This window comes from Eptesicus fuscus, chromosome 4 (assembly GCF_027574615.1).
Source record: "Eptesicus fuscus isolate TK198812 chromosome 4, DD_ASM_mEF_20220401, whole genome shotgun sequence".
Lineage (NCBI taxonomy): Eukaryota > Metazoa > Chordata > Mammalia > Chiroptera > Vespertilionidae > Eptesicus > Eptesicus fuscus.
Window position 1 is genome coordinate 8,082,875 of NC_072476.1, and position 13,024 is coordinate 8,095,898.

At 58.7% G+C, this 13,024-nt stretch overlaps 2 protein-coding genes across 3 annotated transcripts; one reads left to right on the top strand and one right to left on the bottom strand.

Moving 5' to 3' along the window:
- The first annotated feature begins 3,914 nt into the window (after positions 1–3,914).
- CORO1A (coronin 1A) lies at positions 3,915–9,666 on the top strand. Its single transcript, XM_008152871.3, has 11 exons — positions 3,915–4,050; positions 5,647–5,845; positions 7,202–7,324; positions 7,413–7,542; positions 7,625–7,809; positions 7,969–8,088; positions 8,286–8,390; positions 8,497–8,642; positions 8,759–8,816; positions 8,923–9,138; positions 9,431–9,666. The coding sequence occupies exons 2-11, from the start codon at positions 5,648–5,650 to the stop codon at positions 9,533–9,535; spliced, it is 1,386 nt and encodes a 461-aa protein (XP_008151093.1). The 5' UTR covers positions 3,915–4,050; position 5,647; the 3' UTR covers positions 9,536–9,666.
- Positions 9,667–12,015: 2,349 nt separating this feature from the next.
- Positions 12,016–12,818, bottom strand: BOLA2B (bolA family member 2B). Of its 2 annotated transcripts, none has more exons than XM_028127559.2 (3): positions 12,643–12,818; positions 12,456–12,553; positions 12,016–12,157 (listed from the first exon to the last, which is right to left on the bottom strand). In XM_028127559.2, the coding sequence occupies exons 1-3, from the start codon at positions 12,703–12,705 to the stop codon at positions 12,058–12,060; spliced, it is 261 nt and encodes an 86-aa protein (XP_027983360.1). In that variant the 5' UTR covers positions 12,706–12,818; the 3' UTR covers positions 12,016–12,057. The 2 variants fall into 2 exon arrangements, with proteins under 2 accessions (XP_027983360.1, XP_054570493.1); XM_054714518.1 differs by having other exon boundaries at positions 12,024–12,157; positions 12,456–12,515; positions 12,643–12,705.
- Between the last annotated feature and the right edge of the window lie 206 nt (positions 12,819–13,024).

A 13,024-nucleotide genomic window follows, 5' to 3' on the forward strand; every position in this document is an offset into this window, starting at 1 on the left:
GTCCTACTTTTGGTGATGTTAAGATTGACCACTGGATTCTTTTTTTAGGCAATCGTGGAAATTTGCACATAACTTGGGTATTAGATGATGTGAAGAAATCACCACTAATTTTTTAAGGTATACTGTATTTATTACATAATGGTATTGTGCTTAGGTAAAATAAAAATTATTATCTGACATGCAGTAACATGGATGAGTCTCAAAACATTATACTAGTGAAAAAAGCCAGACCCATTATGTATTATTTCATTTGCATGGAACATTCTAGAACAGGAGAAGCTAATTTATACTGACAGAGAGCTTATCAGTGGTTGCCTGGGGCTGAGGGTGGAAAATGACTGTAGAAGGGCATGAGGGAACTTTTAGGGGTGATAGGATATTTCATATCTTGATTACAATGGTAATTACATGGGTATATACATTTGTCAAAACTAATTGAACCATGCACTTAAAATGAGTGTGTTTTATTGTATGGAAGTAAAAATGTATTTTATTGTATATAGATAAAGTTGATTTTAAACAGAAATAAAATACAGTTACAACTAGAATAAAGAGAATCCATTCAAAACAGCTACAAAACTGCCCCGCTGGTGTGGCTCAGCAGTTGAGCGTTGACCCAGGAACCAAGAAGTCAGATGTTTGATTCCCGGCCGGGGCATGCCCGGGTTGTAGGCTCCATCCCCGGTGTGGGAGTGTAGGAGGCGGCTGATCGATGATGTTCCTCTCCCATCGATGTTTCTATCTCTTTATCCCTCTCCCTTGCTCTCTCTGTAAAAATCAATAAAAACATATTTAAAAAACAGCTATAAAACTATACTATACCTATAATATACTGGTAACTATGGGAAAAATAATCTAACGTTATACAACACCTTTACAGAGAAAGTTATAAAATTATATTAAAGAACAGAAAAGAACATATAAACATATAGAGAAATACACCATATTCATGGGTAGAAGTCTTAATATTCTTCCCAAATTAATCTATACAGTTAATGCAATTTTATTAAAAACTAAGAGTTTTGCCCAAACTGGTTTGGCTCAGTGGATAGAGTGTTGGCCTGCAGACTGAAGGGTCCCAGGTTCGATTCCGGTCAAGGGCATGTACCTTGGTCGCGGGCACATCCCCAGTCGGGGGTGTGCAGGAGGCAGCTGATTGATGTTTCTCTCTCATCGATGTTTCTAACTCTCTATCCCTCTCCCTTCCTCTCTGTAAAAAATCAATAAAATATAATTAAAAAAACACAAAAAACAAAAAAACTAAGAGTTTTGAAAAAATCTTTATCTCTAAGACAGAGTATTAAATACTAAAGTATTTAAGTTGAAATGCTGTGATGTTTGGGATTATTTCAAGCCCTGATCCGTGTGACTCAGTGGTTAGAGCATCAGCCGGGGTACCTAGGTTGCAGGTTCAACTCCTGGTCAAGGCATTCACTTAGGTTGCAGGTTGGATCCCTGGCCCCAGGGGCGCATGCGGGAGGCAACCGATCAATGTCTCTCTCTCTCACTTTGATGTTTCCCCCCTCCCCCCTCCTTCCCTCATAGTCTAGACAGAGAGCAGGGCCATGCTCCTTGTAAGCTGAGCAAAGAGCGCTCATCTTAGGTGGGGTGGCAGGGGATGCAGCCACAGCTCTGCAGGTCTGTCCGACGCCCTCATGCTCTGCAGCCTGTTTAGGGGGGACAGCCCAGAGGAGGCCTTGCTGGGAGTCGGGCCTTTGGCCCATGCTCAGCATTTCAGCCCCTCTTTCCTGTACGACTGGCACCATGGAAGGGGCCCTGGTCCTGCCTCCCTCTTGGCAGGTGTTCCAGTTAAACTCATTCAGTCCCAAGCACCAGAAATCCAACTCAAACTTCTTGTCTTATGTGGAAAAAGGAAGTTATGCCTCATGTAGCAGGAAAGCTAAGGAGTTCAGGCACAGCCTGATCCAGATCCTCGGTGCTGTCACGACTCTGTCCTCACAGCTCGCCTCTGCGGCCCTCGGCCTGGGCTCATTCTGCCGGGCTTTTCCTGCGTGGTGACAAGACGGTCACGGCCCGCGCTGGGCGTCCAGCTAGCAGCTTACTGACCCCGGAGGAAAGAGGGCTTCTTTTTCCTAGCAGCGCCACCGAGTCTGCTTCTCACTGCAAAGGCTTGAATCAACACCGTCCAGAACCTCCTCTTGAACCTCAGGGATTGCCAGGAGGGAAGGTTTGGTTCCCAAAGGGAAGGTGGTGAATGCGGGGCCAGCTCACCCCCTTCACCACCCACCGCTGAGCTGACTCTCACTCTGTCCGAGGGACGCTGCTTCCTCATCTTCCCACTGGCCTTGCCTCTGTCCCCTGCAGCAGCCCCCGCCCCCGCCCCCGCCCGCGCTGCAGGCCAACTGCAGGGTGAAAGCAGCATCTGGGCCCCCACCGTCCCCTCTCAGGCCTGCTGGGTTGGGGTTCGTTGCCTTTGGGGCATGGTTTCCAGGTCCCTCACTGAGGGCTCCGGGGCTGAAGGCAGTGGTGCCCGGTTCCTCTCTGTGAAACGGAGGCGGCAGCTGCCACGGGGGTGCTGTGTGTTAAACGAGTGTAGAAAGCCTACCGCGTTATGAACCGTGCCCGGCACCCCGCAGGCTCAGTACCCGCAGCTGCTCCTCTCCCCGCTGCAGCTGGAGGCCGCTGCCCCAGCCCAGTAGCAGTCGCGGGCTCTCAGGCCCAGTACAGCCACCGGTGTCTACAACGGAACAATCCGTAGAACACACGGTCTCATTTGAGCCTCAGAGCTTTGTGGGGTGGGCGGGACAAGTTGTATGGCTCCCCCACTTACAGATGAAGGAACTGAGGCTTAGAGAGATTACACCTCTTGCCCAGGATCACTCAGCCAATCAGTGGTGGAGGCAGGATTTGAATCAGTCCCTTGAAATTCATGTTTTGGGACCTTTGCTCAGGCTGCCGCTCAGCCTGCAAGACCTTCTGTAGTCAGGCCTGTTGGCTCCTCCTCATCCTTTCAGGTCCTGGTCAAACACCCTGCAAACAGCAATAGTGGTCAGAGTAACATTTATTAAGCACTCGCCCCACTCCACAGGAGACGCCTAAGGCTTTCCCTTCCCCGTGATCTTACGAGGTAAGTATCACTGTTATAGAGGGAGGAACTGAGGCTCAGAGAGGTTAAGTAACCTGCCCAAGGTCACTCAGCAGGTGTGACAGTGGGAGTGAAACTCGCAGAGCCTCTGGTTCGGGAGCAGGCCTTTCTTGCCGGCTGGATGTGGCCTCTGAGGCCAAGGACGGGCACAAAGCCTTTGAGTCTGAAGTCCAGGCTTCTGCCCCGCCCGGCTCCCTTGGGGCTGCTTGCTCCTCTCCTTCCAGTAGCCTGAGCGCTCCCAGGGCAGGTCACCTGTCTGTTAGCCCTGCACAGGAGGGGCTCCACGTGCCAAATTATTTCATTTGCCGCCCCCCCTTACCCCCCCCCCCAGCCGCACCCCTCCCCCCTCCCCCGCATCCCCCCCGGCAGGCAGAGCAGAGTGCTCCTCCACGAAGACATGAGACCTGAGGTTCAGGGGCTCCTCCAGGGCCACCCACTTGTAAACGTAGGAGCCTGGACAAGCAGGGCTCGCCCTCCTCGGCCCGGCCGGTGCTCCCTCGGTCCCTGCGGTGCGGGGAGCGGCACGCAGTGTGGCTGGGGGTGGGCGTGGGGCCTGTACAAAGGGGAGGATGGCGAGTAGACTGCAGGAGGGGAGAGGGAGCAGAGTATTTTTGCATTTTGACATTAAAAAGTGCAGATGAGATCGTCAGCGACTGGCCAGCAGCATCTGCTCTGGCTGGGAATTGGCAGCGCAGGGCGCTGAGCGACCGGGGCGGGCGGGGCGGGCGGCTGCGGGCTGGCGGGGCGAGGCGGCGCCTCCGCGGAGGGAAGGGCTCTGTCCTGTAGGAGCTCCGCCCAAAGGGGCGCTGCCACCCCTAAGGAGGCGGGTGGCCCGGCGTCTCATTCATTGTCTTGACAAGAGCATCCTCAGCGGGCCGTCTCCCGCTCCTCCGGCGCTTCCTCCTCGCTCTCGCCCTCCTCCATTGGGGAGGTCTCCGCAGCAGGTAAGCCTGCGGTCCTGCCCCGGGAAGGGGCCGGGCATCGCGGTCCTGGGCCACCTGTGGGGCGGCGGGAGCCGGGCACAGCCGCTGTGGGGGCGGCAGACTGTCAGCGCCGAGATGGGGACCGAGCCCTGCGCGAGGGACTCGCCTGAGCGTGTGGGTGCGCGTGGGAGGGTCCATCTGTGGGCCCAGAGCTCCGAGGGGAGGCGAGGGTGAGGGGCCACGGCGGCCAAGGTGGACGTGGGGGGTCAGGACACGTGGGGGCCCCGACTCTCCCCGGAATGGGAGTCTTTGGGTGGGGTGGGGGCAGGGTGGGGTGAGCCGAGCGGCTGCCCTGGGCTTGGAGACAGGAAGGGGTTGAGAGCAAAACAAGAAAAGACCAAGTTCCCCTTTCCGTGGTTTCTGGGCCTGGTACCTGCGGCGGGGGAGGCGGCAGGGTGGGGCGATGGCTTCCTGTCCTCCAACCTCCGGTTTGGGGCTCCCTGCTCCCCAAACCCAGGCTTCTCACCTGGGACTGCTTCTCCTCACACCCTCAGACATGCTCCTCGCTGCAGGCTCCGGGGAGGCACCGGGTGGGCGAGGGCGCTGGAGCCCCGCAGAGAAGGACCAGGCCCTAAAGTGGGGCGACCTGGTGAAGCTGGGGAGCAGCTAGAGGCCCTCCCAGCAGGCAGCACGGCCCCTGTCCTCCCCAGGAACCCCGATCCTGCACCTGGGGGGCCAGAGGCGGGCCCCGCCGCTTCACTTCTCTCTGCCCAGCCAACGGGGGACCATCTCAGCTGGACCTCAGAGCAGTCGGCCGCTCTCCCTTCCTGTGTGGAGTTCCAGTGCGTGTGTGCGTGTGCATGTGTGTGTGCATGTGTGTGCGTGTGCATGTGTGTGTGTGTGTGGAGGTGGCACTCAGGGCACCTGCTCAAGTAGAGGCACGAGGTAGAGGAGTGGGAGGAGGAGAAACCCGGCCCCCGGCCCCCTGCCCGTTTGTGGTGCCCAGAGACCTGCTGGGGAAGCCATCCTGACCCCGGAGAGCAAAGAGCGTGGCTCCTGGGCCGGCCCCGTGCTAGTCCCTCCGCGTGTCCACGCTGTGCCAGGAGGCGAGGGGGCCAGGCCGGCCCCTGCCTTTAGGAGGCTCCCCGTGTGGGAGTGAGGGCCGCGCGGTCTGCGTGCCGAGGCTGAGAGAAGCCCTCTCCACACTGCCTGCGCTGAAGCCGCCCAGTGTGAGCCAGGGCAGAGGTGCTCTCTCTGTCCGTCAGCCAGTCCCCTGACCAAGCGCACTAGCTGCTGCCCCACACCCGGCTCTGCTGCGAGGCCCCGGCTCCGGCTCCGGGCTGCACAAGCAAGAGCCGAGGGGTGAGGAGAAGGTGGGCCTTGCAGGTTAGCTGGGGCGAGGGCTGCAGAAGCTGAGAGGGTGTGAGGGTAGCAGGATGTCAGTTACCGAGAGCCGGGGCGGGGAGTCCTGGGTGGTGCTGCTGGGGAAGTTAGCGGAGACCTTAAATGTCAGGCCGAGGGGTTCCTGGGGGAGACAGGAACTGGAAGGTCACAGTTGGCCTGAAGGGAGAAAAGTTCTCAACCTCTGCCCCCCTATCCCCACCCCCCCACACCCAGGATGAGCCGCCAGGTGGTCCGCTCCAGCAAGTTCCGCCACGTGTTTGGACAACCGGCCAAGGCCGACCAGTGCTATGAGGATGTACGCGTGTCACAGACCACCTGGGACAGTGGCTTCTGCGCTGTCAACCCCAAGTTTGTGGCCCTGATCTGTGAAGCCAGCGGGGGAGGGGCCTTCCTGGTGCTGCCCCTGGGCAAGGTGAGCCTCTGGCCGTCCAGGAGCCCCCTGAGTGGTCCTGATTAGGTGACTGTCACCGAGCTTCCCTGGGCCCCAGTGTTGTGATCTGTAAAACTGAGCTGGGCTAAAGGAGCTGTAAGCTTTTGCCAGCTCTTAAACGGAAATTGAGCCCTCGCTGGTTTGGCTCAGTGGATAGAACGTTGGCCTGTGTTCTGAAGGGTCCTGAGTTTGATTCTGGTCAAGGGCACATGCCTGGGTTGGGGCTCAATCCCAGTGAGGGGTGTGCAGGAGGCAGCCGATCAATGATTCTCTCTCATCATTGATGCTTCTCTCTCCCTCTCCCTTCCTCTCTGAAATCAATAAAAATGTATTTAAAAAAGAAATGGAAGTTGAGTCTCAGAGGGGAGACGGCATGAGAAGGGTCACACAGTGAGTTCTGAGACTCAGGGTCTCCCAAGTCTCAGCCTGGGGCCTTCACCCTTCAGGAGCACAGACAGGGATGGGCTGGGGTCTGGGCAGGCCCAGCAGTGCTCTTAGAATTGGGGGCACTCCATGTCTGGGCCTGTCAGAGCCCTTGGGAACCCAGCAAGTTCTGGCCCCAGCTCCCGGGCAGGGATGATATAGAGGGCCCTCTCCTGGCCCCAGCCCTGCCTGCCTCTGACCCTGTCCCCCTGCCCTGCTGTCTGCTGACCCCTACTCCCAGCACACTGCTGTGCTCTAGCGGGTGACACAGGAAGGGGAGATGGGCCCTAAGTTGTTACCAAAAAAGGACCGATGGAAGCAAAGAGAAGAGGAAGTGGTTGTCAGGGTGAGAGCTGGGCCTGCTCTTCATGCAGGAAGCCCTTCTGCACAGCTGTCCCCGGAAGTGGCCATTTCCAAACCTCTGCTCCTGTCTGGGGGCAGTTATGACAGACTTCCCGGTCCCTCTCCTAGAAGGGCCCAGGCCCACACCCCACCATTCTCCCACACCTGCCTGGGAACGCTAAGCCCGATGCAGTTGACCCCCCTTCCCCACACCTGTCCCGGCTTTAGCCTGTGTGCCTGGAAGCCTCACTCAGGGATGTGGGGTGGGGGCGGGGGCCCTCAGGGCACAAATGAGAAACTGAGATAGAGGAACTTGGCCAGGATCTGACAGTAGGCAGGACCAGCCCACACCCCCAATCTGTGCTTCCTGTGGCCCTGTGGCCGGCCCTTCTGAGTTGCCCTGACAACTCTGGCCTCGGGCAAACAGAGGACCAACTCCTCCCACCCTTGGCCTGCTCCGCCTCCCGGCTCCCGCGGCCTTGCCCTCCATGCCTCTCTGAAGGGCTGTGGGGAGGCTGGACTGGGCTTGGAGGGCAAAAGCACCTCCCTCAGAGGCCCTGCTGTGCCCTCTAGACTGGACGTGTGGACAAGAATGTGCCCACGGTCTGTGGCCACACAGCCCCCGTGCTGGACATCGCCTGGTGCCCGCACAACGATAACGTCATTGCCAGTGGCTCTGAAGATTGCACAGTCATGGTGAGTGGTGGTGGGGTTATGGCGAGGAGGGGCCCCAGGCCGGGATCTGACATTTGGAGTGCCCGACTCACTCGCCCCTTCTCTGCAGGTATGGGAGATCCCCGATGGGGGCCTGGTGCTGCCCATGCGGGAGCCTGTGGTCACGCTGGAGGGCCACACCAAGCGTGTGGGCATCGTTGCCTGGCACCCCACAGCCCAGAATGTGCTGCTCAGTGCAGGTGCCTGGGGGGAGGGGCAGGGTGGGCGGGCCTCTGACAGCGAGGGGGCGGCTCATGGCTCTGACACTGGGCCATTGCCCAGGTTGTGACAACGTGATCCTGGTGTGGGACGTGGGCACCGGGGCGGCAGTGCTGACGCTGGGCGCGGACGTGCACCCGGACACCATCTACAGCGTGGACTGGAGCCGGGACGGCGCCCTCATCTGCACCTCGTGCCGCGACAAGCGCGTGCGCCTCATCGAGCCCCGCAAAGGCACTGTAGTAGCCGTGAGTTGCAATGACTGTGCGACCCTTGACCCAGGGACCTTCACCCCTCCTACCCACCACATCCGGGCTGCTAGACGCTGGCCTTCTTGCCCCTGCCTGGGGCAAGGCCCTTGGGGCGTGTGTACGGGTGCCTGACCGACCACATCCCTTCCCTTCCAGGAGAAGGACCGTCCTCACGAGGGGACCCGGCCGGTGCGAGCCGTGTTTGTCTCTGACGGGAAGATCCTGACCACGGGCTTCAGCCGCATGAGCGAGCGGCAGGTGGCGCTGTGGGACACGGTGAGCGCAGAGAATCAGAGGCTTAGTCCCGGTCTTGCCATGCCCGAGCCCTATGTCCAGGGCCCGTTTGCCCGCCTGAGATGGGGGTTTCCACTGGATGGTCTGTAAGGGTCACCCCCACCCCGGTTACTGCTCAGTGAAGGGCACCACCCGGGCCTGACCTGGCCCAGCTCATTGCCTCCCACCTGTCTCTACAGAAGCAGCTGGAGGAGCCGCTGTCCCTGCAGGAGCTGGACACCAGCAGCGGCGTCCTGCTGCCCTTCTTTGACCCCGACACCAACATTGTCTACCTCTGTGGCAAGGTGGCCCAGTGGCGGGGGCCGGGGAGGGAGGCGGGCAGAGGGGTCGGGAAGGAGCACGGCTGCAGGCACCCGTCGGTGTTGATCTCCCCGCACCCACCACCCGCAGGGTGACAGCTCCATCCGCTACTTCGAGATCACTTCCGAGGCCCCGTTCCTGCACTATCTCTCCATGTTCAGCTCCAAGGAGTCCCAGCGCGGCATGGGCTACATGCCCAAACGTGGCCTGGAGGTGAACAAGTGTGAGATTGCCAGGTGACTGTTCCCTGACCCTGACCTGAGCATGCTCCTGGGGCAGCGCTGACCTCATGCTGACCTTCAGTCTCAGCCCAGCTGTGCTGTGGGCGCTGCTCACCTTCCTGTTTCCACAGGTTCTACAAGCTGCATGAGCGCAAATGTGAGCCCATCGCCATGACAGTGCCCAGAAAGGTGACGCCATGTCCCTCCCTGGGCTCGGGGCTGGGCACACCTCGCAGAGCTGCAGGGTGGTGGTGTGGCCAAGCACGCTCTTAACCAGCCTTGGTCTTGCCCACAGTCGGACCTGTTCCAGGAGGACCTGTACCCGCCCACTGCAGGGCCTGACGCCGCCCTCACGGCCGAGGAGTGGCTGGGGGGTCGGGATGCTGGGCCCCTCCTCATTTCCCTCAAGGATGGCTACGTGCCCTCAAAGAGCCGGGAGCTGAGGGTCAACCGGGGCCTGGACACTGGGCGCAGGAGGACAGCACCAGAGGCCAGTGGCACTCCGAGCTCGGTGAGAGGCGGATGGAGGCTGGAGTCAGGATGGGAAGACAGGGTGGGGAGGGGCTGCCATCGCTGTGGTCACTGACCCAGGGGAGGAGGCTGGCCTCTGAGGCAGCCCGGACTCACAGGGAGCCGGCCGTGGGTAATCCTGAGGCCTCAGAAGCAGGTTTCAGGCTTGTAGGCCTGCAGCTCTGTGGGCAACAACTGGCTGAGAGACAGAAGGGCCCCAGCCCTGGGGCTCTTGGCCAGAATAAGGGGAGCCCAGGGTGGGGCCGGGCCTAATGCAGCGTTGGATCCTCCAGGATGTCGTGTCCCGGCTGGAGGAGGAGGTGAGGAAGCTCCAGGCCACGGTGCAGGAGCTCCAGAAGCGCTTGGATAGGCTGGAGGAGACAGTCCTGGCCAAGTAGAGACTCCGGGGCCTTAGCTGGGGTCCACCGCATCGCCTCCCTCCGCGTCCTTCCCCCCCTCCCCCCGCTCCTTTCCTCCCACTCCTTAGGCCACAGTGGCAGATAAAATAAAATGGCTTTATTTTCTGGTACCTCTCAGACTCTGATGACTGTGCACCTGAGTGCTGAGTCTGAACTGACTCTGAACTCCCCCCTCAGAAGCCTTGATGGGCTTGGCCCATGGCAGGGGCTGAGGGATGCTTCCAAATACTAGAGTAAACCACAGAACAGATCTGGTGGGTGGGAGCACCCCATTCTGGTGTGGTCTGGGGGCCTGCTGTTTTGCAGCTGGCAGGTGTGAGCTACTCAAGGCCCTAGCCTGGGTCTTAACTCCCACGTTTACCCCAAATCTGCCTTTTCCGGTTAACCACATCAGGTTACATGTAACTGTACCAACACTGTTGCTTGTGGGGAAATGAAACCACCAGCTCCTACAGGACATCTTTCAAACTGCAGGCCCGAGGAGTCCTTTTGTAAGGAGAAAGCTTAGAACTAAAGCAAAGGCCCAACCCTAGTTTACAGGCGAGGAAACAGGCACTGAGTAGTTGAAGGGCAGGTCCCGAGTCATGACTTGTCTCCCCTCCTAGTTTGGAGCCTTCCTGTGCAGGGCTGCTGCCTCTTGAGCCCTTATGGTGGGTCTCACCTGGGCCTGGCCTCTGTGCGACAGGGACCTGAATAACCTGTCAGGCTCCATCAAGTGGGGGCTTGGAAGTGGGTTTGATACCCACCTTAGCAGGTGACTCCTGAGTTGGGACACAGGCTATTAGCGATAGGTGTCCTGGCCACAGCAGAGTTTGGTTCATAGCACACAGGGGCAGCAAGGACTCAATGCCCATCTGCTGCCCCTTCTGCCTCTTCAGCATGCCAGAGAAAACCACCTGGGCAGAGCTGTGAGGCAGCCATAAGACTGTCCCTGTCTGCCCATTTTGGCCTCACCCTCTAAGCAAGCCGTTACTCTGGGCAAGTTACTTCTTCCAACGAAATGGGGAGGGATACACAACCCTGTGAACAGTGTGGACCCAGTCAGGGGTGTGAGAGAAAGAATCAGGAAGTCTGGACTCTGGAAGGTGAGGTGCCTTCCCTGAGCCTCTCCTGAACAATGGGGAGGGGCCCTTCTCCTGGTCCAGGAGAATTGAAGAACAGCTCAGGAAAGAATCCCTGGAACCCAGAAGGGTTCCCCTGTCATCACCGTGACTTCCAGCTTTCCCCACCCACTCTCCCTCTGATAGAAATGAGAGGAGGAGATGGGGTGGAGGGGGAGGGGAGATAATTTAGGGGCCAAGAGACTGGCCTTGAAAACACAGGGGAACAGAGTGGGTGGGATGGCCGAAACCTGTAATCCATACTCCCAAAAGCCCTGGCCCCACTAGGTCTTGGACTTCACGTGCCAGGCCTGACCAATCCTGGTACTTGTGTTTAAGCTGATACTAGAGGCATCACCTGTCCCTATTTGGTGGCCCTGGTTGGCCTTATTTTCCTGTTCTACTTCAATTCCTATCCTCTGCCCACACCTCCATTCTTGCAAACCACATGGTGCCCAGCCGGTGTGGCTCAGTGGTTGAGTGTCAACCTATGAACCAGGAGGTCATGGTTCGATTACCGGTCAGGGCACATCCCTGGGTTGCAGGCTCGATCCCCAGTGGAGGGTGTGTGTGGGGGGTTGTTACAGGAGGCAACCGATCAATGATTCTTTCTCATCATTGATGTTTTTCTCTCTCCCTCTCCCTTCCTTTCTGAAATCAATAAAAATATATTAAAAAAAAAAAAAAAAAAAGGAAAACCACATGGTCTTCTCAAGGGCATCTGGCCACACCAAGCCCAGGGCAAAAAGGTCATTGGACCTTCTCCTGTGGGCCAGAAAACATCAGCATACCAGCTGTTGGAGAGCCCTGCTGGGGTACTATGTCTCTGTAGGAACCTGCAGGGGAAGTGTGGAATCCTCTATTATGCTTCTGACATGGGGTGATGTTGGTGAGAGGAAAAGGTTTGTTAAATTGGCCAGCACCCCGAAACTCCGAGCACTTTCTCATCTGTGCATTTTTGTTGTTGTTCATCTTCACCCAAGGACCCAGGTACATGCCCTTGATTGGGAATTGAACCCAGAACCCACTGGTTTGCAGGCCTACGCACTAACCACTGAACTACACCGGCCAGGGCTCGTCTGTGCATCTTGAAGGCTGGCAGAGGGCAGGAACACCCAGCAATTGTCCACAAATAGGTGGTTGGTTAGTAGGAGTCTTCTAAGCCTGTGAGGCCTGTCCTGAAAGGGATTTTAAGGATTGAACTTTCACTTTATAAGTGGGGACACAGAGGCCTTTGTGCGAGAGGGACTTGCCCAAGTTAAAACAAGGAGGAGACAATGAAGAATGTCAGGGCAGGGAGAAGCCAGGCCCTAGACAGCCTCAGTGCCCCTCCCACACACAACACACCAACACGGAAGCTGGCCCCATTCATAATTTAATGGCTGTGCAGGTGCTGGTCTCTTATTTCTGCCGCTCACGGGCCCACTGCTCTGGGGTCAGGGTTTTCTGCTCAAAGGCATGGATATGCGGGAGCTCTTCGGCTAGACACTCGTTCACCAGCCTGCGGGAGAGATGCTGTTAGGGAACCGCAGGGGCCTAAGTCACAGTCCCCGAAGCTAGGTTGACCCAGAAGGCTGGCGGTGTCCTCAAGGTGTAGCGCCCAGGACCTGGGGCAGGCGAGGGAGGGGGCCTAAGCCTCAATACTCCCAGCAGGGGCCCAGAAGGCGAAATCCTTAGGGCTGTAGCCCACAGGGCTGGGCCGCATTGCCGGGGCGAGGGAGTTGGGTTGCGGGGAGTGGCTGTGGTCCCGGGGCTGTGGGGCCGGGACCGCGCTGAGCGAGGGGTTCCCCGGGCCTCACCGGTGTCTCTGAAGCAGCGGCTTCCCCTCGAACTTGGCCGACACCACCAGGACTCGGAAGCTGGACGCGCAACGGTTGGGAGTCGTGTCCTCCACTTCCTAAGGGGCAGAATCATGTGGGTGGTGCCAAGCCGCCCACCCACAAGCCCTTTTGCCCTCGCCGGGCAGGTCCAGGCCGCGCAGCTCACCACGTGCTCTGCCTGCAGGTCCCGCCGCAGCTTCTCCCGCAGGTGCTCGGCGCTGAGTTCCATGGCGGCCGGCGGGGGCGGCCCGGCGCGGGCAGAACCCCCGATCCCACGCGGGTCACGCTGCTTCCACCCTCACCGGTGCCACTTCTGCTGAGGCCTCTACTTCCGCCCTTACTGAGGCGTCCGTAAGCCCGGCACTTCCGCCCTCACGGAAACCCGGTTTCCAACCGCCCGGGTTCCGCGCCGGCCGCCCGCCAGCCAATCAGAGCCTGCGCACGGCCGGGCTCCGCCCCCGCCGACGCTCATTGGTGCCGCCGCCTGAGGTTCCGCGGCGGGTTTGGACCCCCTGGCTCCAGCCAGGAGAGGGTGCCCGAACCCGCAC